We start from the raw sequence: 26,555 nt of genomic DNA on the forward strand, positions 1-26,555 counted from the left end.
GATTTTCTATTACATAAGAATATATTTACAAAAACTACCTCCGATGCAGCTTTTATTCAGGCGACAATAATTTACTGCCAGAAGTTTAGTTTAAACGTCACTTAAAAGTTCTTTTTAGACCAAAATAGACTTTTTTAATTACAAAGGACAGTGTAAATGAAGCATGATTATTTGAATCGGCCAAACGGAAACTTGTACAACCATATATATCTTTAAAAAATTATGGAAAATGGAGATTCAAATTTGAATAAAAAAATTGCCTCATGCAACTATGTAGGATTTCGTAGTAGTGAGGACCAAATGTAAATAAAAAAAACGTGGGTGAAAAATTGGCGAAAAAAGAGCTAAAAAATGGCACCAAATATCTTTCTTTCCTTTGTAGTTGTCTTTGGGAATCGAAAGGTTATTAGCATTTGCAGTTGTACGGACGTAAAGTGCGTTCGAATTTAACCGATTAGTTATCCTTACTTATTTTGACGTTTCACGTGACAACACTGACGAAAATATGATACTGGCCTAGAAACTTCTTAATTTTGAAACATCCTGAAGAATCATAAAAAAATTGTTGTTTTTGGGGAGGAAGAAAAACCATGACCGGACCAGTCCCGGGGGATGAAATGTTTTATTTTGATGTCTTTTATACTTTAAGTTTAAAAGAACATTTTGAAACGATTCCGTTTTAGTTCAGTTTGATTTTTTTTTTCACTCGCCTATTGACTCTGGAAAAGGAAAAAGTAGATTATTTTCTGCCTTACTGTTTATCTTATAGTCATTCGTTCTAATTGCACATGAAACGCCAAGACAAGGTCAGTGTCCCTTTGCAAATAAGAGCCCGTTGGTTTTTCATATCCTTACCCTCGTTAACAGTTCTAAACGGTTTTGAAAAAAAAAAAATTACGGAAATTTCATTTTGTGTAAAAAAGACTAAGAAAAAAATGATAGCTTAGAAAGTATTATGCATACAATTTGTGTCTGGTCCTATAAGTTTTGTTCTTTTTAGACTTTTGGTCTCTATTGACTAAGATTGTTCCTTATTTAGCGTCCATTACTATAGATGATACATGGGCTGGTAATGGAAGTTATGAAACTAGTTATGGTGGTGATAAAAGTGGGGGGAGGGGAAATGGATCGGTATGAGTAGTGGTCAGCTTGAACATGGTAAATTAGTGTTTTGTTTCTACCAAAATTAGGTGGAAGAAAGAAAAAGTTGAAACTATTTTGTCTTCCCAATCAGCAGCTTTTAGAATAAAAAAATGGCGGCGAAGCGAGCCTACAATTGGTACAGGGGAGGGGTAAATGTTTTTATTATGGTGTTCTATACACTTCAAGGTTTTGTGCGTAAAGTGTGATTCAGGTCCTATGAGCTCATGTTGAAAGCTATAGAACTAGATAGGATGATAGGAAAACTGTGAAAAAAGCTCAATAGAATAAAGACATGGCACTACATTAGTTTTCTACCTTCTTTATTCATATTATAACCTATAATACTTTTATACTAATACCTGCCCAAATTTGCTTCACACCCAGAAGAAGGGTTCACGGACTCTGGACTTTATTGTAAGTTATGTGAATACCCATCGCTTTAACCTCTTCACAGGTCCCCTACAAATGATGGTATCGAACCATTGTCTCCTCATTGAATTAGTAAAATAAAGTTAAAGTATCAAATCTTGTAGTAAGTAAAAATTCAAACGGTACTTATTAAGAATCCGATAAACACGCAAGGAACCGCATCTAGAATCTAATGAAATACTAATGAAATACTAATGAAAAACATGTTTCCGCTGCCTTGTGAGGTATTGCTCACTCCGTGAAAAATGTTTAAACTTTATGTTTTTGGGGTTGAAGGTGAAAAAAAGTACCTAGGTTAGGTTAGGTTACGTATTTAATATATGCTATGCTTTACCCCCATACCCTAATGTGCAAATATTAGCCCAGTTATGTTCATAAACTATTATATTTTCATCCTATTTTGTTTAATTTCATTAGCATTAACGAAACTTTACTTCTTGCGTGTTTATCGGATTCTTAATAAGCACCATTCAAACTTAAAAAAAAAAAAAAATGTACTTACGTATTATACGAAACACACTCAAGAAGTGAAGTCAGGCTAATCATAATGAAATATACAAAAATATGATGAAAATATAATACTTTAGAAACAAAATTATGGAAAGCAGGCTGTCTAGAACGCATTATATTAAATGCCTAACATAACCTAACGTAACTTAAATACCAACTCTATATATTAAATATTTAATTAAAATACACCTACATCGTAGTTTTTTCACTGAACCTGAGCTAATTGTCTCTGAATACAGACCGGTTTTTCTCACGTCTACGAGAGCAAATTTCTCGAGTAGGTTAGGTATAATGCGTAAGCACCAAAAACTTTATTTTATTTTCATCCCCCCTCCCCTTTTCTCACCAGGGAAATTTCTGTGAGCACCTGTCTCCATAATTGATTGTGAAAAACATTTTTGATTTGTTTCTTATATCTTAAACAAAGCATTAAAAACGGGTTCTGTATTTTAAATTATAAATCCTATAGTCAGGCCAGACCTCCTCTTGAGCAAGGAGTTTGATACTACAGACATTTATTAAGCTCCATCACCTAATTAGTTAGAGGCTTATGAGACGTTCTCCCATGTCTTGGGAAAATTCCAGTCAGTATTTATATATTTTCGTATAATTAAGTTGACCCAAAAATGATCTTCGTTTAGACGTAAGATCCTCCAAAACGAACAAAAATCGTAAAGAAGAGAAATCGGGGAAATAACAGTCAGTGACGAATAGAAGGAAACCATGGAAATATTTCGGTTGAGACCTCCACTCAACCGTCTTCACTGTAGAATAAAATAATAAAAAAAAAAAATACAGATAAGAGTCCACAGGATTAAATGAAAAAAACAAACCTTAAAACAAACACTAGACGTGAATAAATTTTATTGTTTTATTCTGCAACGAAGGCGGTTGAGCGGAGGTCTCGACTGAGATATTTACATAGTTTTTTTTTGTATTTTTCACTGTCTGCTATTATCCTCATTTTTTTTCTTTTTCTGATGCTTAGCCAGTGTGGTCTCTGAAACCATGTAAGAGCCCCCTCCCGAGGCCGTATCCAGGGGAGGGGGGTTACCCGGTTTGACCCCCCCCCCCCATCCCGAAATTTTTGACCGAGTCGAAAATAAGTCGAAAATTAGTAAAACCTAGGTAAAAATCAGTAAAAATTAGTCGAAAACTGAGTCAAAATTAGTAACCCCCCCCCGGAAAAAATCCTGGATCCGCCCTTGCCCCCTCCCCTAAACAACAGGATGATTCCGATAAATATATAAATTTTTCTTATAACTTACCTAATTCTGAAGTAGGACCTTCGAAGAAATTTCCTGCATTTGCGCCTGTCTACCTTTCTTGGCTGTTTAGATTATTCGAAATACAAGCTTTTAATTCGTCTACCATACTTGTTGTCGAAAAAAATGTACTTGGTAATGATGAGATGATCTTAAAATAATGAACAACTAATTTGGAATCTTCTCTGATACGGTAGATTTGCTAAAGGATATACACAGTTTTTCCAACCCATAATTTCAATAGCAAAGATATCTGCTAGTGAGACAAGTCATGGCACCATTAAAATCGAATTTACCAGGGGGCTAATTGCTAAGCGCTTTAACCTCTGGCCGCAGAAAATCGTCTGTAATTATAGTTCTGATTTTCAGATATAGATGAAGTTTTCCTATTACAAATGATATTTTCGTAAATGTAGAATATCATTTGTTCCAAATTACCTGAAATTTGCTCCCTGCAAATGGAAAAGGGATGCATCATAATGACCAAACACTCCCTGTGCAAGTGTGTTTACAAACTCATTTTCTCATGGATGTAAACATTGCTTAGATTTATGAATAATAGTTATTTCAAAGGTGGAAAGCTAATTTAAGTTGAAATAATGGGTAAAATTCTACTTTAGCTACTTTTGGCTATCTTGGAAAGGAGTTTGGTTAGGAAAATGAAACTTTCAGGGATAGATCTACAGGCTAAAGTATGTCCCGGGAAGGTATTTTGAAGCACCTACCTCCACTCCTTCTCCCTCTAGAGGGTCCTGACCTTTGATGACCTTTAAAAATATGTGTGTTATAAAAGTGAAACCTTGTAAAATAGATCTTCTGCTTAAAATGAAGTCCAACAAAATTGTTTTCAGCCTCACAACTATGCTCAATCCTGATTTATAGAGTTTTAAAGATATGCAAATACATTTCCTAAATTTTGAAAATTAACATTGATATGGCTTAAAATACTACTCAAATAACAGGAATTGGATTTTCAGAATTAAAGCCAGAGAAAAAGAATCTTATAACTGAAAATTAAGGTAAAATGTTGTTTTGTCAAAATTTCAATAGGTATAGACTTGTCATGTAGGCAAATTTCAGGATCCTCTAGAGGGATTAGGAAAGGAGATAAGTACATCAAAATACTTCCCAGGACATATTTTAGCCTGTGGACCCATCCCTGAAAGTTTCATTTTCCTAACCTCACCCCTTTCCAAGATAGGTAAAAGTAACTAAAGTAGAATTTTACCGAAATAATGAATAGTTTGTTACTTAAAGTTCTATCTTTTGACTCAATAATAGAAACAGGTAAACCAGTATGCTTGTTCAGAATCCATTTATGCTAATGTATTCCTCCTCCCATTGATCCTTGATAGGGTAGCAAATACTTCTAAGATCGTTTACTGGTTCCTAGCCTTCTCTTTTATCTTGTACTAAAGAGCCAACTTCTGGGAATTTTACGACTAAAGCAGCCCTAAGCGAACGGTCAAGGGTGGGATTTGAGCTAGTTAAAAAAAAAAAAAAAACTGAAAGGGATTGCCTTCATATTAATGAAAACTTGGTGGCCAACACTTTGTAATATTGTTACAGAAATTATTGATTTAAATATTTTGCATAAGTCAGAATGTGCTTGGGGAGTCCTACCCGGTAATGCATGATTTTTTGGTACTTGTGCATAATACAGGCCCACCGTTATATACTGTATCAAGGAAATGAGAGACAAAATCCGCCAAACGGGTATTTCAATAGAGAAATGGAATGCAAAGCGTGGTTTTCGTCGCGTTTACGATATTTAAACTGTTGTTTTTGGGGCTTAGGGGGGGGGGGTACTTAGGTTAGGTTACGTATTTAGTATATGCTATGCTTTACCCCCACCCCACCCCTAATGTGCAAATATATAGCCCAAATTTGTTTCTAAACTATTATATATTCCTCCTTTTTTATTATATTTCATTGGCATTAACCAAACTTGACTATTTTGAGGGCCCTTATAATACACAAGTACCATTTTTTCAGTAGTTTCTGAGAAATTAGTCTTATTTTGGTGTTGGCTACTGTGAAGATCACCCCCCCCTCCAGCCCAAGCAGTCAATAAATTCATGTCGTCTTAATTGATGGTCATTTGGCAAAGACGTAGAATGCCCAGAAAAAAGACACTTAAGAAAGAGAAATTCAAGACAAATTTTCTCGCTAAGGACTTCCAGTGACATACCTTCTCCGTGTAAAATTTCAAAAGTACACTTAATTTTGTACATTAAAGTAGGACGTTAAATCATCAAGACTTACTTTTTTTTTTGTATCTCGTCTCACCCGGGAAACAAAACGTCCCAATCTCTAGAGGACTAAAACTATTAAAAAAAATTTGTTTCAAATGAGTAGGAAAATCAACAATCAAAAAAATTTCCTATGTTTTAGCTCAGAGAGATTTGCATCCAAATCAAAACAGATATTCAGATGTGTGAATACAATTGCTCATATAATAGCTTAGTAAGCAGTAACCGGCAGTTCCAAATATTAGTCATGTCTTAAATATAATCTTATACATATCCTGGATTGCAAAGTGATTTTTGCAATCAAAAATAGTTAATAAGTTTACTAGCTGCCTTGAGTCAAACGATAACTAGTTTTGATCAACGTTTTTATGCTAGTAATTTAATGGGTAATTTCAAACCCAATTAAAAGTATAGACCAATTTTGGACTTCATTATCTGCATTTAAGTATGTGAATAGCTGACTTGGTCGTTTAGTCAAGATTAGTTTACTATCTACATAATTACTACGTTTAAAACCTTATCCTTTTCTTATGTATGAAGAAAATGTATGCTAAAATAAATCATGTGCTCTTTAATCTCTGTAAGCTTGGTCAAACGACTGTTAGTCCTTTCTTTTTGTATAAAGTAAATTGAAATAGATAAAAAACACAGTGTTTGAACAGGAATGTATTAACCATTTTGTGGCACCACTATTTTTTGCAATTAATTAAAAAACTTTTTCCACAAAAAAAGTTTTTCAAAGAAAAGTAAAGAACCCCATTAAACCAAAAATGAGCAAAAATAAAATCAAATAATCTAAGTGTGAAACTACCACAAATCAGCATCGATAAATAAATGAAACCCAAACGAACAGAAATTACAATGAATAACCGAGCCAAACTCAAAACAAGCAGAAATTAACATGAGTAGGGCTCAAAGCCCCTATACCTTCCCAAGGCCAGGACATAATTTACACTTTACTGAAAAATTATAAATGTTTTTACTTTTATAACTTTAATAAATCAAATAATATTAACGTTTTGATTACTAAATATCAGTATAGCCTATGTATATTAAACTGACAATGCACATTCATTTGTATTTTTCAGTAAAGGGCAAATTATGTTCTGGCCTTGGCGATGGCACAGGGGTTTTGAGCCCTACTCATGTTAATTTCTGCTCGTTTTGAGTTTAACTCGAATATGTATTGTAATTTCTGTTCGTTTTGGGTTTCATTTATTTATCGATGCGGATTTGTGGTAGTTTTACGCTTATATTATTTGATTTTATTTTTGCTCATTTTTGGTCTAATGGAGTTCTTTACTTTTCTTTGAAAAACTTATTTAGTGGAAAAAGTTTTTTCTAATTAATTTCTATTCTTTTTATATTGACCTAGTCTTTTCAGGGAAAAAGAAAATAATTCTTTAAATCTTTGTTTTTTTTTAAGTCTTTATAGTTTGGCCTGCTATTTGTATGCTGGAGAAAAATTTTCAGCAATTTTTAACAACATACACCATTTTAAAAATTTGGACACAAATAGTAGTGTTTAATTTAGTTTCATACCTCCTCTAGTTGACCTGAAATGGAAAACTTACTATAACTTACATATCTGTTCACTTTATTTGGTATCTTGGATACGCTACCGCTACTTTGAATTGGTTACATTTTAAGAGCAGAAGTAGCCCTGACAGTTTCAACATAATATCCTCAGTCGTCCTTGGGACAAATTGTCAGTCGTACCGCTTCAAAGGGGCAAGGGAGGAAAGAACCCGAGAAAATCAAGCCGGCTTTCGGCCAGGTAGAGGCTGTACTGATAATATCTTCGTTTTTCGCCTCATTATCCAGCAGTTTGAAAGGTACAATCTACCCCTGATCTTGATGTTCATGGACTTCATTGCCGCCTTCGACTCTGTCACTCGCCAGAAACTTTGGAAGATCCTAGAGAATGACATAATGCCGCTGAAGTTTGTTGAACTGATGAAGGCATACTATGACGCGTCAGTGAGCCGAGTTCGAGTCTATGGTGAAGAAACTGATGAATTCCTGGTTGAGTTCGGAGTAAAACAAGGGTGTGTCCTCTCTCCGACTCTGTTCAATTATTGCGTCGATTGGGTGCTTGAAAATGCAATGTCGTCCTATCCAGGAGTTCAGATCGGACAGAATCTTTCACTGACTGACCTCGATTATGCGAATGATGTTGGCCTCCTGTCAGACCCCGCAGAAGCTCAAAACATGCTTGACAACGTGGTGGCCTGGGCAGACCTGATCGGCTTGAAAGTCAGCACAGAGAAAACGAAATTCATGGCTATTAAGCACGACACAAGATCATTCACACTAACTGTCAATCAAGTTCAGCTGGAAAAAGTCAACTGTTTTACATACTTAGGCTCCCAAATATGTATTGACGTATCCTCCGACGCTGATATCCAACAGAGAATACAGAAAGCGCAGACAGTCTTTGCCTCCCTTCGGAAACCCTTCTGGAATCGCCACGAAGTCAGTGTCCGAACGAAAGTTCGAATCTACATGGCACTAGTCCGCACCGTTCTCCTTTACGGATGCGAAACATGGTCGGTAAAACTACAGCATGAGAATACGCTGAAGGTATTTGAGCATACCTGTCTGCGAAGAATTCTCAGAATACAGCTGCGTGACCGTATCTCCAGCGCGGATCTACGTCGAATGTGCAATATTCAGAGAGATGTTGCGCTCACTATTAAAGAACGCCGTTTGAAATGGTTGGGCCTTGTTTTACGGAAGCCTCCAGAATACTTGCCTTGCCAAATACTTCTAGTCGAGCCCATTAGCTCCTCGAAGAGACGTCAAGGAGGACAGAGGAAAAACTGGTGGAACCTGGACAAATCAAACCTTGAACCTATCGGGGGATTCAGAAAGTTCGGACACAGATGGTCAACTCAGTGGCTTGCTTTTGCAGAGCAGCTGGCAGAAGATCGCTCAACATGGTCCAAGAAGGTCTCCAAGATCATCGATGCCGGACGAGGTGGAAACGCCTGATTCCCGCCACAAGTAACAAGTAAGTCGTTCTTGGGATACTGCTGAGATGCCTTATTGGGAATTAGCATTAACACACTGCATTTTGATTTAATCTTAAGGCAACATTTAGTCTTTGAACATAATAGGCAAATAGGAGGGTGGGTGTGGGAGGGGGACTAGTTGCCCTTCAATCACTTTCTACTATTAGCCCTTTCTATTTCCAATCGAATGAGCCCTTTTCGAAGTTTCTAAGACAACTCCTTCGATACGAAGTGGCCTGTTCTAAACAAAAAAAAGGAAAAAATAATAATACATTGTACCCACATCGGTATTTAGGCTACTATAAACTTGTCAATCCTTCAAATAACTCGACTATTAAAAAGGGCACTAGGACTTTCAATTTCCAACCGAATGAGCCCTTTTTGAGTTTTTATGACAACCTTTTCTATAAACACCTTATATGCCCCAAGGGCATAAATTACAAACCTTTCCCTGAGGGCTGTGAGGGGGGTTGTCGTCCTCAAAGACCTAATTTCCAGAACTTTCAACTACGTTGAACAAAATGGCTATTTCAAAATTTTGGTTAGATGTGTTTGAGGAAATGGTGGGCTTGAGAGGAGGGTTAGTTGCCCTCCAATCACTTCTGACTATTAAAAAGGGCACTAGCCCTTTCAGTTTACATTCGAATGAGCCCTTTAAGTTTCTACGACAATGCTTTCTATAAAACCTTATATACCCGCAGGGCATAACTTACAACCCTTGATGTGAGGGCTGTGGGGGAATTGTCATCATCAAAGACATAATTTACGGACCTTTCAACTACGCTGAACAATATGGCTGTCCAAAAATTTTGATAGGATGTGTTTGTGGGAATGGTGGGCACGAGAGGAGGGTTAGTTGCCCTCCAATCATTTTCGACTAATAAAATGGGCACAAGCCACTCCAATTTCCAATAGCGTTATTGCGCTGTCTATGATTTTGTTATGTTGGGTAAGGAAAAATATTGTATACAAGCAAATTATTGCTTTATAATCAATCATTTGTTATGTGTATTTAAATGTGGGAATAGCTGGCTTGGTCTTTTTGTCGATTTTATTTTACCATCTACATAATTATTACCTTTAAAACGTTATCATTGTTCTTTAATCTTTCAATTTTGAGGTCGGTCAAATGACTGTTAATCTTTACTTTTTTGACAACATGATTTCAATCTATGTGGTTTAAAAGAGAATTCATTAATCTTTTTTTTTGGGCTAAGCTATTTTCTACAATTTTGAATACTGGGTTAAATTAATTATTGTTTTATTATTTTCGCTAAACAGCCTACAATAAAACACATATTCTTTTCCTGAACAAAATTTCCATATTTTCAAAAAAAAAGCTTTTCTAGAGACTAAGTTAGAAGTTTGATCTTGTCTAGAGTTTGCTCTCCCCCTAAGGCTAGCAAAGAATCTTGAACAGTAGGAAAAAAAACTCAGTTTCTAAGCTAAAAGAAATTTAAAGAATGGAATAAGGTTTCAATTAAAGCAGAATAAAAATAGTCTCCCAGCTCATTTTTTCAAACAGTTCGTGGTAACGACATACAAGCAAGGAGCGGCATGGCTCAATAGTAACCGATACCTACCTTGCCCCACATTCTGGGGTAGAGTAGTCTGAAATTGAAATAATATCATAAATTCAAAACATCCAAAGGATTTGTTTTGATTTTGAAAAATTGAATCGTAAAAGCCTTGAAAATTTTTTCTAACCATTCTAATATTTTACAGTTTTGAAATCTTTTTGTCGACTAGAGAAAGTAGGGTTTCCTTGTTTTCCATATTTCAAATTATTTAAATTTAAGTTACGAATCTGTCTTGATTGAAATAATTTTAAATTTAACAGTGCTTTTAGGAAAACCAGTTGTAGGTTTTCTTTTTTTCTTAATATAATTTACTGAGACTCCCAATTTGTTTGAAAGTCTCTGTTTTTTTCACTTTAAATTCCCATGATTGATTTCTGAAAACCGAGTTTAACAAAAAGAAGCCTCAGATGGCCATGTTTACAAACGGCGACTTGAAAGGGCTTCATTTTTATTTTCATTTTGCTTCCACGAGGGCTTCATTTTCACAGTCAAGGTAGTATCCAGGGGGGTTAGGGGGTTTGACACCTCCCCTTAAAATGTTAGTCCAACTCGTAAAATGCATATAAACAAGTTTTTTAGGTGTTTTTAAAGTTCTTTGTAATTCCCCCCTCCGAACAAAAATCCTGAAATGTTCCAATCTTTCTTATATTCCATTTATTTAACATATTTTTTAATGATATAAAATTGACCCCCTCCCCGCAAAAAATTATGCGCTCATTCCTAAGATTACTTACTTATAAGGGTGTTCAAAGGCCCCCCCCCTCTCGTTTGCTATGTGCATGTCTGGATACGCAATGCTATGTCAAAAATTTCTGTTTTTCCTTTTAGCGAAATTTGGCTTTAAATTTAGGAATAACATCTGTTGGTCTCTAAATATTGTTGAGATAAAATAACAAGACAAAGCTAAGACTTGAGACGCGTCTCTTATACTTTTTAGAGGAGAATGCCAATAAAAGACGGGGTTATTGCACTGACTTTCACCCCGTCAAGTTTGGTCGAGAACTGACAACCCCTTTTCGTAGATTTGCAAATGTTAAGGTACAAAAAGCCAGCTCCCGTTTTCTGTAGAGTTGTTATTGCGTCATGACTTCAAAAACTACAGCTAGGACACCAGTTTTTCCTTCTCACCAAATTTGGTTATGTGACAACTCTTTTTGGTACGTGTAGCCTACAAATGACAAGATTTTCAAAAACTTTGGCTCTCCTCTCCCCCCTACCAATGCGTAGGATCGTAGAATGCAAAGGAGGATAGTGTATTCTTTGAGGCGTGACACCAATAAGAAATTGAGAGTTGTGCAAATAATAGTTAGAACTGCACGGCAGAATAGTGTGTTTCTCTAAAGTTCGCCACGGAATGAAAACTGTCCAAAGAAAAAAGGCAAATTGAAAATGGCATAATGCCCGAACTTGTAAAGCAGAAAAGTGTATTTTTTGAGAATGCATAGTAGTTGGAACTGTAAGGCAGAATAGTATACTTTTTTAAAGCGCGCCATGGAAAGAAAATTCCGTAACATATTTCCGAAACATTATTTCAACTTTAAATTCTTTTTGAGTTCAAATTATTTCCTGGAGACCAATTTTTCAATGGATGTAAAATATGAGGATAGTGACTTGACTTGACTTTATTTAACAAAAACATATACATAAATTTTTTACAAAGGAGAAGAGAGGAATCTCGTAATGTCTCCTTTATCAAACAATAGGGGGAAAAAATTACACTTCCCGCTAACATAGCTTCAGAAAGAAAAGAAAATTTGATAAGAACATAACAAAATTTAAAATAAATTTAAAAAAAAAAAAAAAAAAAAAAAAAAAAAAAAAAAAAAAAAAAAAAAAATAAATTAAATATCGACTCACGGTGATAGGGATGGGATTTAATTAAAAATTTATAAATAAAAAAATAATAAAATCAATTCCCGCTAATGTAGGCTGAAAGGACCACCTTTTTCAATTTCTTTTTATATATGTATAGTGATGGTGATTCACTTACTAATTCAAATAACTTATATTTATTGGCAATCTGAGGAAGTTGATATCTTAAACTTAGTCTTGATCTCTCAATTTTTACAAACGGGAAAAGAAACTTAATCCTAGCTCTTGATAAATGGCTATGTTTATTTTCAACCAAAAGTTTCCTACTATTGAAAAAATGATCTTTATGTTGGATTTTCAAAAACCATATGCCCAAATTAAGGTGCAAAATTTGTTGTAAATCCAGAATATCAAGAAATAGAAAAGATGTTTTAATTTCAGATAATTCCTCTGTCTTCCTAGGGTGTGCTAAAAAATGGTCCAGAATTCTTATTGATTTATTTTGAACAATTTGGAGTCCTCGTAAATGTGAAGGGATAGTCAGCATCCAAACGCTCGGACAATACTGGAAATAACAATCAATTAATGAAAAATATAAAGTTCTAATGATTTGGTATGGAAACAGAAACTTTAATCTATGCAAACAACCGAGATTCCTGGACACTGTTGCTTTAAGTTTACTAATATGCGTCTTAAACGACAGAGTTGAATCAATATAAATACCTAAATATCTAAATAAATCCACTCTTTTCATGGAGGAAGCTCCAATATTAATACTTTGAAATGACAAACGCCTCACTGTCCTCGAACTTCTTCCAAAAATACTAAATTTCGACTTCTCTAAATTAGGCATAAATAGGTTAGCGTTAGACTAAGAGCATCCATTCAAAGCAACAGCCTCCAGTGACACTTGTTGGTCCTCCTCATTGCCCACCTTCAAACTAATTGCTGTATCCTCCCCAAACAATATTGGTAACTCATCACCTTAAGGCATGCAATTTGGAAGATTATTTAGATAAATCAAAAAAAAGTATCGGCCCCAGTACAGATCCCTGCGGTAACCCTGTATTTTCTAACAGAAAAATATGAGACGATTCTTTACAAATTTGGACTTTAAAACTTCTTTCAGATAAACACAATCTCATTAAATCCAGAGCTATTCCACGGATTCCTATATTTTCCAGCTTGTCAAAAAGAATTGCATGACCTATTGTATCAAAAGCTTTTTTAATGTCAAAAAATATAGTTGCCGCCAAATAACTATCATCCATAGCCTCTGATAAGAAATGATGTATGCAGTATGTAAGAATAGTGGAGTATGTAACGATTATATATTAAGAACTAATGGGAGAGAAGTAAATAAAAACCAACTAAAATACTTAATGGCAAACAATGAAGAAACTGGAGAATAATAGCTGGAACTGCAAGGAGAATAGTGTATTTCTTTGAAATGCATCACAGAGAGAAAACTTCCAGAAGAAAAAAAAATGAGAATTGTAGAATAACTGGGCATACGAAGGACCAAAATTAAAATTGAGACGGTTCAATAGAAAGAGTTGTAAAGCAGTGTATTTTTCGAAGCGCAACATGAAAAAAGAACTGTCATATTGAAACCTACAAGTTGGTATGATTCAGCAAGTTGTAAGGTCCTGTGACAAACATTTATGTCTTAATAATCGTTGACTAACAAAAGACAAATCATAAATAAAGCCACTGGATTAAAATTTGCTACCGTCAATTATAAGCTCTGACAACACAGTTGTCGAGCCAAAGAAGTTCGAATAAAACCTTTAATGATGGCTTTGAAGTATCGATGAAAAAGGACGATAAAACTACAGGAAACTGTCATAAAGATCTGTAAGTTCCACATGAAGTTGAATACTTGCTTGAAACAGCAAGAGGTAGAAGCGGTAATTCATCGGAATCAAAGAAGTTTTGGTCAGGGTCTGACCAAATGGAGATTAGGTCTGTTCCAAGGGGCTGCTTACTGGGTTGTTTTGTGTACGTTAAAGGTATGAATGCATGGGATTATTATTATAAATATTATTATTTATAATAATAATAAATTATTATTTATAAATAATAAATTATTATTTGTGATAATTTATAAATTATTATAAATAATAATTAAATTTAAAATAAATTATAAATATGTAGAAAATATAGGGCTTTATGGGAAAGGTAATGAAAACAAGGTAGTAGCCATTATTTTCTTCGGGGGAGGGGTTAAAAGAAAAACCTTAAAAAATATATAAAAAATTGTTTAAATGCGTTTTCGTTACATTTTTACGAGTCAGACAAAAGTTTCAGGGAGAGGGTGCTTCAAACCCCCAAACACCACTAGATTTGCCCTTAATTGAAAATCTGGATATTTTTGAGAAGCTGAGTTTGAAGGCGTCCTACCTTTGTGCACTCTTTTGACATAGATCTGGACTGTAATTCCACATATCTGTGTCACTAATCCATTGTGCTTAATTCTCATATATGGATTTCATAGAAAACTATAGTAAAAGAAACGTATTATCTTAAAAAAAAAACAAAAAAAAAACAAAAAAAAAAACACGGAGTGTTTACAAAAAATAGTTCATGAAATCTGAGAAATTGTAACCAAAGGAAAGCAAAATGAAGTATTTAAAGATATGCTGCATTGTATTGGATTACAGTTAGGCTTCTCCGTCAAAATTCTAATCATACAAATAGCTTTTTAAAAACTTTTTTTAGCAAAACTATTTGGTAAATTCCATTTTCACAGCTAAGGCTGTCTTCAGGATCGGCAGGAGACAACCGAAAGAATTTTTGTCTGGGGAGGGGAATTTCCAGACTAATGAAGGAGAAAAGCTATACCTTTTGTGACTTTGTCTAGCAGCCTCAAACAAGGTCTTAGTTTAGCTGCATGCTTAAGAACAATTTTCTTTTGGTTTTTAGGGGGAATAGTTTTTTTGCCTGTGTTTTTATGATAGAAACTTTGTGTTAAAGAAATTTAAGAATGAAAATCAAATTTATTACGAGGGTTGCTCAACACCAGTGAGGACACGGATATTAAACATGAGTCATGTACATAAAATGAGAAATAGGCCTTAGGGCTGGACCCAATGATGAGGTAGGGTCAGAGACAGTGTTTCCACTAGTGTCTTTTTATAATCTGTTAACCGTCAAAAATTTTGCGTTGAAAATTTGTAGATGGTGTTTCGGAATCCGTAAAATTTTCCGTAAGCCACTAAGTGCCACAAAAGTCTCATGGTCCATGTGAAAAACCGCTGGATATTCAAAGAGGTTTTTATCAATAAAAGTACCTTCAAAAAGGTTTTCTTTCAAAATCTAAGGAGGCAAAGAATTTGGGGGATAGCCCGTTCTCCAATTTTTGTCATTGATACATGAATATAGCAATTCTTGTAAACGGAAGTTAGTACATTTTGATAGTTACCACTATTTATTTTTAGTTAGCCTAATTCTCACTAGTAACTTTGCAAAATGCTAAATAAAAAAAACAACTTTTGGTTATGACCTTAAATTGTATCCAAGCATGGGGAGGGGGTAGTAAACAGTTAAAACGGAAGGAATTAAAAAATCTTATAAAAGGCAAATGTCGGGAAAAACATTTTCAGAATTTAGTGTAGTAATGATTTTATCAGTATAGTGTTGGCATCCAAGGGGAAACAAACTTACAGTCACCCAAATAATAATATATTGCCTATCTTATTGCTCCCTTAAGAATAACTTTTTATAATCTTTACCTCTATTTTACAAAATAATACTTACCTATTTTGGTATATCGATACAATTTTATTTCTTCCTTTTTAGCTGTCTAAGGTATGACTAAATAAAAGCAACATACGGCTTGTAACCTGTAATGTAACGTCTATTTGTTATACTGCTTTCCAGAAAGTATTCAAAAAGTAATACTTTGATAATAAAAAAGTTCTAAAAGTAGTACATTGGTACTAACCGTGGTAACCCTTCGCTGGTGGCGGTAGAATTTTAATTTGGGTCCTACAGCGCCCGTAGATCTACGAAACAACCCGTAGAAGTGGAAACACTGGTCCGACTTAGTCCGAGACATCAAGTTCTGTATATCTGCTTGAAACACTACGTAATCCCTTGGTTAAAGCAGCAAGGTATCAAAGCAGTAATTCACCACATTCAAAGATGTTGTTTATTAAGGAGCTGGTAGAACAGAACTCGGGTTTGATGTTAAGGAGTGACATCATGTAAATCTTTGAACTAAGCAGACATGATGGTTCTTTTGTTCATATAATTAGACATCCATAAGTTGTTTACGGCTGGGACTTCAATGTGAAAAAAAAAACTACACAAAGCTACACAAAAGCTGATATCTCTTATTGTTACATCTTCATTGTGATATCTCGTGCTTAAAATAAAGGTTTTTATGTTCGTACAGAGTTAAAGGTGGGCGTTACAAAGAAGATTGCAAAAGGGTTCACACTGACAATTATACAGGCAGAGTCAAAAATTAAACGGTCTGAATGGCTTGCTGGAAAACACTTCTGGCAGGTTGTTAAGCAGAAGGACCAGGACAAGACTCCTTGGACTTGTTGATGTGGCTATTTGATCAACTATTGTCGGCAAATTTTAGGCAATGTCCGCGCAGTTTTAAGTATCAAATTTATTTCTATTCAGACGAACTACATTTAAAAAAAAATAAGAGGAAGCCGCTTGAGATATGGTTTTGTCAACACTTAAATATTTTGGAAAAAAGGCTGGCTAATAACATCCAATATTAACTCATTTTACTTTTTCACATAGTTAAGATAAGCATGTCCTGATAATGAAATCTAGAACAACTTTGTTGAATTGATTTTGTATTAGCTCACATCCTGTTCATGGTGAGGTCAAGCATTTTTTTTTTTCGATAACTAAATAAACAAAATCAAGCTTTACATTTTATTGTACCCTTTACTATTTTTTTACATTGATTTAATAACTACTTTTTTCTTAATTAGGTCATCTTATATCAACATCCGGTTTTTGTAATTCAGCATCAGTTTTTTTTTCTCTCTGACCACTTCTGATCTTCTGACAGAACCATCCGAAAAAAGTTTTCGCTGAATAAAACATGAGAGCTTTCCGGTAAAGCCTTTAAAATGATAATTTAAATCAGTGAACAATACAAATCCATGCAATTCAGACAAAGCTGATCATTTCCTTCTTAAAATTTCCCACCATAATTACAATGCAACAGGTTATCTCTTTTGATGACAGTTTCTTCTGATTTCCTTCCTCTTTGGATAATCTGATTCATGTTTTCAATTCAGGGTCCTATTTTGTAAATGGAGTTCAGACTTGGCAAAAGGGTAATATAAAGAGGTGGTTTTAGGGGGGACAGAGGGGGCGCTTGCCCCGGGTGCAGAAATTTTAGGAGCGCAAAATTTCAAGTGAATAATCTAACGGTTATAATCATTTTGCAATTGTTGTAATGTTATTTTATTAAAATAAAGAAAGTCCAGAACTGCCATTGGTAATATAACAAGGGAGCCGATCACAAGGAAAGGGAGGCAATGGCCACCCTAGTTTTTTAAAATATCTTTTTTGGATATAAAAAATAAATAAAAAATATAGGCACTTGTGTATTATACGCCACTCACTCAACTCACTGAGAGCTTTCCACTCACTCAACTCACTGAGAGCTTTCCACTCACTTTACGCTGTTTAAAACTCGAGAACAAGGTGGTCTCTTCGTTAGTTTCATTCAGCTTAGCGTGAGACAAGACAAAGACAAGTAACAGAATAGATGAGAAATATATAATTTGGGCTATATATTTGCACATTAGGGGGGGGGGGGTAAATTATTTGGATAGTTTGAAGTTAGAAAACAATTCTTGCTTCATTGTATGCAGAGTAATTGTACCTAACACGTTTTGCATGTAGACCCGCAATACTTTACCCCCCCCTGCTAATGTGCAAATGTGTACCCAAATTTGTTTCTAAAGTATTATACTTTCATCATATTTTGTGATATCTCCTTAGGATTGAGCGTCAAAGAAACAGATTCTAATTAAATGAAGCACTTGAGTGAATGGCGTATAATACACAAGTACCAAAATAGTTATTCTCTCCTGGCCTTCTGTATTTCCAGGAACTGAAGTCCTGTTAGATAATACACCAGTATGTAAGAGAATTCACAGTAATTTACTTGGGATTTTTTTTAGAGCCCTTCCCGATCCTTACACGACACATTAGAGATTGAGCAGGGGTGGTGTGTCAGTCCCGTGCTTTTTCATATATTCCTTCCTCAGACAGATCTTCTCATTCCCCTTAAAGCCAGACCTTTATGCGCCTACGGAGAATAAAAATGAGTAATGATCAGGTTGGTAACTGATAAAATGTTGGTATATGTGGGCGGATCCATACATTATATTTTTTTCTTTTATCATTTTAAAATGTAAGTGATAATTAGTCTTTCCACTTATACTAATAAAATGTATAATATATATATATATATATATATATATATATATATATATATATATATATATATATATATATATATATATATATATATATATATATATATATATATATATATATATCTTGTTTGGTCATGCATGTAATTCTTTCCTGTTAGCCGGTGCTCTTACAGTTTTTATTTATTTATTTATGATGATTTGTGTAGTTATTTCTGTTAAAATATTTGTTGCATTATTAATGTTTATACCTTGGGACGTAACCGAGGGGTGGGGGGGGGGGGGTCTTGGGCCCCCTCTGCCAAATTTCTCGAGTTTCTGAACATTATTCATTTAAAGTAGCAAATAAAACATTTTATATTACTGGCGCTCAAAAGAATTTGATATGTACGTGTCTGTTCCTATTCTTTTTCCATAAACCATGATCCCTGTGGCTTCTGTACTTTAAAAAAATTGTACTATGCTTCCATACAGATATCAAGGAGGCACACTTGTGCCTCTATAAAGAGGCGACCCACCACAATGTTAAGCGATTTCAGGTCCTAGAGGTCGCAGAGAGACGGAGGTAATTGCATTTTGTAGCCCAAGCTCAAACTAAGAAACTTGCAAAACTTCATCTTCCTCCGACTTTATCTTCATGGGGTAAACTGGGCCGGAAGTTTCGTCTCTCCCACCACAGCCCCCCTTTAACGTTGGCCGATTGGGCTGAAATTTGAAGGTTAAGCTTTCCTAGTGCCCGGGAGCTTATCCTCGAAATTTCATCTCAATCCGATCACTCCTTCCCTGTTTTCAAAAAACCAAATATAGCCCCTTACAATTCATCATCAGCTCTTTTTTTTTTTGTTAGCCACGCCTACAGGCCACAGTTGGCAACGGATCCGGTTGAATGAGGACTCATTCGAAGCAGAATTCGACCTGTTAGGGCCTTTTGATATTTTCAGACCGAAAAAATTATCCCCCGAATTTACATTTACGAAAAACCTCGTTTTCCTATATTAGCCCATGTTAATTTTTCCCTCCACAACCCCCCTTTAACGTTGTCTGATCGGGCTGAAATTTAGAGGATAAGCTTTCCTGGGGCCTGGGAGCTTATCGTCGAAATTTCAGCTCAATCTGATCACTCCTTCCCTGTTTTCCAAAAACCACATATCAAGATTTTTGGGAATTTGCTTGCGTCGAAAATACCTTCTATTTGCTAAACAACAATTACTATTGTGTTTGTATAGTCCAGCGGCTGAGACTTCAGACTTTCAGGCGGAAAACTCGGGTTCGATTCACCATCAGAGCAACTTTTTTATATACTTATTTGAAACTTTTAATATACTTTTAATATACCTCCTAATCCCTGTACGTTTTAAGGTTCGAACTTGTGACTCAGCCTCTTTAACAGCCCCCCAACTGTGCCTCCTAATCCCTGTACGTTTTAAGGGTCGACCTTGTAACTCAGCCTCTTTAACTCTTTAGAAAACGTAATTTTTTTCAAATAATTAGTATATAAAAGTTATTAAAAGTTTTTATTGTTTAAAAAAAGAGTTGTGAGAAAGTCAAACTTTAGCGTAAAGAGCGAGGCGTTGAGGAGGGCACAGCCTCTTTCATATACGGAATAATTTCTGTTCGTTTTAAGTTTTAATGTCGCTCCTTACTTTCAGTTTAAAGAAATTTTTTTTATATTTAAAGGCTGCGAAAGCGGGGAGTTTGGGGGGTGGTAGCCCCCCAACTGTGCCTCCTAATCCCTGTACGTTTTAAGGTTCGACCTTGTAACTCAGCCTCTTTAACTCTTTAGAAAACGTAGTTTTTTTCAAATAATATTCTTTAAGGATAACTTATAAAATTTGCATAGGCTGTAGCATTGTGATAGCCAGATTAAGGTCTTGCGGATCCTGTGCGCTAATTATGCTTACGACTTAGAAAGGGTCCATTTAATAAACTTATATGTGAGCAGATAGGTATATACAAGCAGCTTATGTAAATTAAGGCTTCTTATTTTGAAAATAATACTTTTTAATTAAGTAATTTATATCTAATAATGAGTCTAAGGCGAGGAGCCGGCATATGGGCCACTAATCATTTTCAAGCATATACGTTTTCTTAGTTAAAATGAGAGTTTTTTTTCCAGATAAGTTGATTTTTCGATGGCAAAGAATCATGAAAAATTTTAAACGTTTCTAAAAAAAATAGTGGGCTCCTAAAGGTTGGTGTCCATAGGTTGTATCCTGTACTAGCCCGTTATATTATCTAATCATTGCATTTTTGTACATGTCTTATTAGGTTTTTCAAACAATTATGCATATATCAATTTAAAATGCACAGTAGGATAAAATATACATTTAAATATAAATTTAATAAAATATAAAATAAATAAAAGGGATGTAAATATTTCGGATATTAGAAGTCACTTTATTGTAAGCTAGGCTGTTGACTGCTTCAAGAAAATCTATTCTTACTCATTACGGCGTGTCCTACCCTACCTTCACATTGCCAAAAACAGCGTCTTTTTAAAATTATAAATTATCATAATTTCTCAACGCATTTGGCCCCTTACATGTCACCCATGGCCGCAGAATGAGTAAACCTTTTATTTTTCAGGCTTCATTCCACTATGCGTCAAAAGTACTTTATCAAGCTACCGAATCTAAGGTATATTTCAAGAATATGTCAATTATTATTCCCAAAACATGGTCAAATTGTCCACGGCAAGTCACCCCGAGGGCGGGAGTTGCTTGGAGTAGGGCAGATTTCCTGGTGACTGACAAAGGCTCATTGGGTAACTCTGCATGGACGCTCCAGCCGAAAGGATGTGGCAACCCTGGTTATTATTCGCACTTGTCCTTGAAAATGTTTGATAGTAATGAAACGAAAAATGGTAATGTTCTGTATTTTAGCTTTTATTAACTCATCTCCATTTTTTTCTTATTTCTTTGGTCTTTTAAGTAGCAATCTTTTACTTCTGAACTATTAAGTTTCAGATTTGGTAAAATTTTGGTCTAGGCTTAACTGTTTTATTTAACTGCCACCTGTTATTTTTGGGTAAAGAATGTCCTTTTAACTTAGCAACAATAATAACAATTTAAGCTTTTTCTCATCAGACAAATTCACTTTTTTTATTTCATTGTCGTTTTTATCTTAATTGCATAAAATAAAAATTTTGGTACATAATTTTGGTGGGTTAGATTTTGTTTTTCTGTAATCCTTTCTGACCACCAGCGGGTTCTAAAAAAAAAGAAAAAACAGACTAGTAAAATACAAAATAGTGAACTAGAGTTTTTTATTTTTCTAGTTAGAATTAGTTTTCCTAGTTAGAATTTTGTTCTAATTGTAGCTATATTAGAATGACTCAGGGGCGGATCTAGACCAAAATATTGAGGAGAGGCCCAATGTGACAATGGTGCCAATGAGCAAAATCTTGGGGGGAGGGGGTCCAATGTGACAAAGGTGCCAATAATTGACCAAGTTGACAAATTTATTCTAAAAAAAGAGAGAAAAACAGGATAAGAGGGCGCCAGAAAAATCTTGGGTGGACCCGGGTCCCCGCCCCCGCTGGATCCGCCAGTGGAACGACAGTCATTACACGATATCACCCTTATCTGTTTTGTTCAGATTCTTTTCTTTTAGTTCTTTGTACTCTTGAATGTTATTTTTGGTTGCTCTTTGTTCTTATTTTAAATGCTACACATCATTCTTCTTTTTTCCTTCCTTTCTTTAAGTAGCTAACTTGGCTTTGTTTAAGTAGCTTTACTTCCGGGCTATTGGCATTCCTATACGGTTAAGGCACGTCTTAACTGGGTTTAGACCCCTCTTCCAAAAATAAGAAAGTTTTGCCAAATAATAAGAAACTTTTTGTCTATGTGCGTTATTCCAATTTGTAATAATATTTATTATAGCTTAGTTTTTAATTACACATTTTCTTTATAAAGGTTAGAGGGATGGAATTTATTTCTAGCATTCTGGAACGAGGCTATCACTTTATAAGAAATAAAATACTTCATGCCACTGTGAAGACTATCATTACCAATTTTTTTATCATGCAAAATATAAAATTCATGTTTCTATAAATCTACTGGTAGAAAATTGGTGAAAACTAGCCATGTCCCAGAATACCACGTGTGCCGCATATTTCCGACACGCTGGGCAAAGTTTCCCCACGCTTGGCACGCACCACCTGGTGCACATGGTTTCCGAGAGGGAGCAACCCCTCGGAACTAGCCATTGGTTCCTAATCAGATGAAGTAAATTAGATGATAGTTATATAGTTTTTTGCACTACATTCATGTAGGCTATGTGAGGAAAGCTTGGGTTCCTCCACCAAGATCTCGTGATTTGTATCCTTTTATCTAATGTTACTTACAGTTGCCATATTTCACCGCCTTCTTCGTTTTTTTACTATTTTACGACCCCGATCACAATAAATTATTACATCAGTATCTGTAGCCTTAGGGTTCAGTTTGAAGCGACCTGTAACTTTTCGCAAAGTCGTAAACTTTGAAGAAAAGTATTAGAGCCTAAAGATGTCAGGAGGGGACGATCCCCTTTGTATATTCGCAAATATGATGTGCAATTATTTGAAATGCAAATATAAAAGAGGAAAAAAAAAATAATAATTACAGAGAATTTTCTGCCACCAAATTGTGCTTGGTATTATATTCCTTGTTCTTTGCGACCTGATTTCGTTGCATGCTAAACCATATGAAAATTACACAAGTTTTCCTTTGTATGATCAAATAAAAAAAAGGTTTTTAACTGAAAGTAAGGAGCGACATTAAAACTTAAAACGAACAGAAATTATTCCATATATAAACGAGGCTGTCCCCTCCTCAATGCCTCGCTCTTTACGCTAAGGTTTTTTGTTGTTTTAAAAAATAAAGAGTCAAACTTTAGCGTAAAGAGCGAGGCGTTGAGGAGGGGACAGCCCCTTTCATTTACGGAATAATTTCTGTTCCTTTTAAGTTTGAATGTCGCTCCTTACTTTAAAAAAAAAACTTGTTTTTTTATATTTAATTTCTGAATGTTTTTTAATTCATGCAGCTTTGATTTTGGCTCACCGTAGGCTACGTGAATAATTAAAACGAAATTTGCTTTATTAATTTTACTTTTTTTGGCTAAATTGCTTTCTCAAAATTTTGATCTGATGTAACTTACGAATTAACTTACATAACGAGCTTCTATATTCGTATATTTTTATTATGTATATTAGGAGGTTCACCCCCTAGTCAATGCCTCGCCCTTTACGCTAAGGTTCAAATTTTTTTCCAATTCTTTAAGAATGACCCCTTAATCACAAAGGCCGTTAATTAGAATAAATACCTCTGATGAAAGTAAAAAAAAACTTTAGCGTATAGAGCGAGGTAATGACTAGGGGACGAATCCAATCATATACGTAATAATTTCTGTTCGTCTTAAATTTTGATGTTGCTCCTTACTTTCAGTTGAAAAAATTGTTTTTTTGTTTAATTTCTGATCGTTTCTAAAATAATGCTGGGAAATCCGGCGCCCCCTTCATAGAAATGTCCCTTCCCTCATGAAAAATTCCTCCGTGGAAAGATCCTCCCCCTTAACCCCCGACGCCCCCCCCCCCTTAACTACCAGAAAAAAATCCCTCTGAAAACTTCTGTATACTTCCCAATAACAAATGCTATATGTAAACATCGGGCAAAGTTTATAACTTGCAGACCTTCCTCCAGGGACAGTGGGGGATTAAGTCATCCTCAAAGACATAGCTCTTGTATTTTTCGACCATGCTGAACAAAATGGCTATCTCAAAATTTTGACCGGATGACTTTGGGAAAAAATGAGCGTAGGAAGGGGCCTAGTTGCCCTCCATTTTTTTGGTCACTTAAAAAGGGGACTAGAACTTTTAATTTCCGTTGGAATAAGCCTTCTCGTGACCACTGGGTCGATACGATCACCCCTGGAAAAAAAAACAACAACAAATAAATACGCATCCGTGATCTTTCTTCTGGGAAAAAATACAAAATTCCTCATTCTTGCAGATAAGAGCTTGAAACTTCTATAGTAGGGTTCTCTGATACGCTGAATCTTATGGTGCGATTTTCATTAAAGTTCTATGAATTTTAGAACCCCTTTTTTCGAAAATAAGGTAAATTTTCTCAAGTGCGTAACTTTTCATGGGTGAGATTAAACTTAATAAAATTTATATATTTGAATTTATAATGAAAATTTGATTCTTTTGATATATCTATTGGTATCAAAATTCCGTTTTTTAGAGTTTCGGTTACTATTGAGCTGGGTCGCTCCTTACTTACAGTTCGTTATTACGAACTGTTGATTTGTTTATAGCTTGTTCTTTCTCTTTAAATTTACATGCATCATTTTCATTAGCTAGTAAGTAAAATCTTGGACTAATTTGTTATTTGTTCCCTTTTATGTATCTAAAGTACAAAGGAAGAAAATTTTTGCCTCCCTAGATAGGTGTATTCTCACCTGAAAACTACTATTTTGTAAGATTTTTTTTATGGTTTCAAAATTACGAAGTTTTTAGGGTAGTATTACATTTTGTCGGTGTTGCCATGTTAAAATATGAACATAAATAATTAAAAAACTAAGTGCTTAAATTTGAAAACGCTTTTCATGGACAAAAATTCTGTCTGTTGATTTACAGTTCGTTACCACGAACTGTTTGATTTGTTTATAGCTTGTTCTTTCTCTTTCTATTTTATAGCTTGTTCTTAAAAGCTACACCTTTTTAAGCTATTGTGTGACATCTTCTAATGTGCCATATTTTTAGCTTATTTTTTTCTGATTTATCACCCATGTTTCTTTTTTTTTTTAACTTGGCCTTTGCTACTATCAAAACTTCATAACTGTATGAAGGGGGCAGGGATTCTGTTTCATTGACTATTCAATGTCCCTTTTTTTATCTTTTAGGACACATACCGTGGCATAAGTTTCCAATTCTTATAATCACATTTGTTTTTCACTGTCCTCGGTACTAAAAGAAAACAAATATGATTTGATGCTCGTAAATAACCCCATATGGTGATATTTCATTCTTAATGGCGGGAGGGGGGAAGGTCAAATTATATATAGGTGACTATAGGACAAGGCCGTATCCAGGGGGGGGTTACCCTGTTTGACCCCCCCTGAAATTTTTGACCGAGTATAAGTCGAAAATTAGTAAAACCTAGGTAAAACTCAGTAAAATTAGTCGAAAACTGAGTCAAAAATTAGTAAAACCCACCCCAAAAAATTCAAAAATTAGTACCCCCCCCCCCCCGAAAAAAATCCTGGATCCGCCCTTGCTATAGGAAAATTTTAGGGTAAATCATAAACATTTCTAGTTTGAGGGGGAGGGATACTGGTCCCAAGGCCATCTCTGTGTATATGCCTGATTGTCAAGCTTATGTCTTTACAATATTATATTTATGCAGTTCCTTGCATCCAAATCTGACTTTAAAAAACCGCTCGTTAATTAGAAATCGTTTTTTTTGTAATTTTATTTCGTCGCTGGTTGTAGCATGCAATCAATGACTGTAAAGCTATTTTGACTTTGTCAGAATCTCAACAAAAAATTTGAGTTATATGAATATATTACGAAACCAAAGAGCTATTTTTCGTATACATCATCAGTATGTTCGTATTTGCAAGCATATTAGACACATAAATTAGAAACAAATTTGTGCGGTCTTAGTCGTGCAAAAAAGTTTTGTTTGACATTTGTACAGTCAGTTATTTGTTATAATTGTAATATTCGTCGTGACTTGCCACAAAAAGGTGAACGTAAATTAATTATAATGTAGAACAAAATGCATACACATCCAGTTCCTGTACCATTCATTACAATCATAAAACACGATGGGCTGTTTTTCTAAAAGTCATGCACATTCTCTCCCCAAACAACTAACAAGAAAGCTCAACAGTAGGTACGTACGTTGCTGTTTTTTGGCGGGGGGAGGGGGATAATAATAAAAAACGATTTGATCATTTGAAAAAAGTTGCATCTAGAAATTCGGCAAAATTAAGGATTTCAGAGGGGACAGCCTTGAACCCTTATCCCTCTGTTCAATCCTGCTCCATAGTTATTTTAGAGTTCTATCAGTTATTTTTATCTCATTGAAGCAGTCAAGTAGGCCAGAATATATTTTGAGCAGGGGTTATTTTTTAGACCTAAAGA

At 34.9% G+C, this 26,555-nt stretch overlaps 1 protein-coding gene across 1 annotated transcript in view; it reads left to right on the forward strand.

Moving 5' to 3' along the window:
- LOC148954941 (calcium-activated chloride channel regulator 2-like) overlaps window positions 1-26,555 on the forward strand; it is a 99,438-nt gene that overhangs the window by 26,009 nt on the left and 46,874 nt on the right. Inside the window, exon 2 of the mRNA XM_089107996.1 lies at window positions 21,014-21,290. Coding sequence (XP_088964122.1) covers window positions 21,014-21,290 — 277 coding nt within the window. The remainder of the gene's footprint in view (window positions 1-21,013; window positions 21,291-26,555) is intronic.

The sequence above is a fragment of the Artemia sp. Qi Xiang Cuo genome, chromosome 2 (genome assembly GCF_049724085.1).
Source record: "Artemia sp. Qi Xiang Cuo chromosome 2, ASM4972408v1, whole genome shotgun sequence".
Lineage (NCBI taxonomy): Eukaryota > Metazoa > Arthropoda > Branchiopoda > Anostraca > Artemiidae > Artemia > Artemia sp. Qi Xiang Cuo.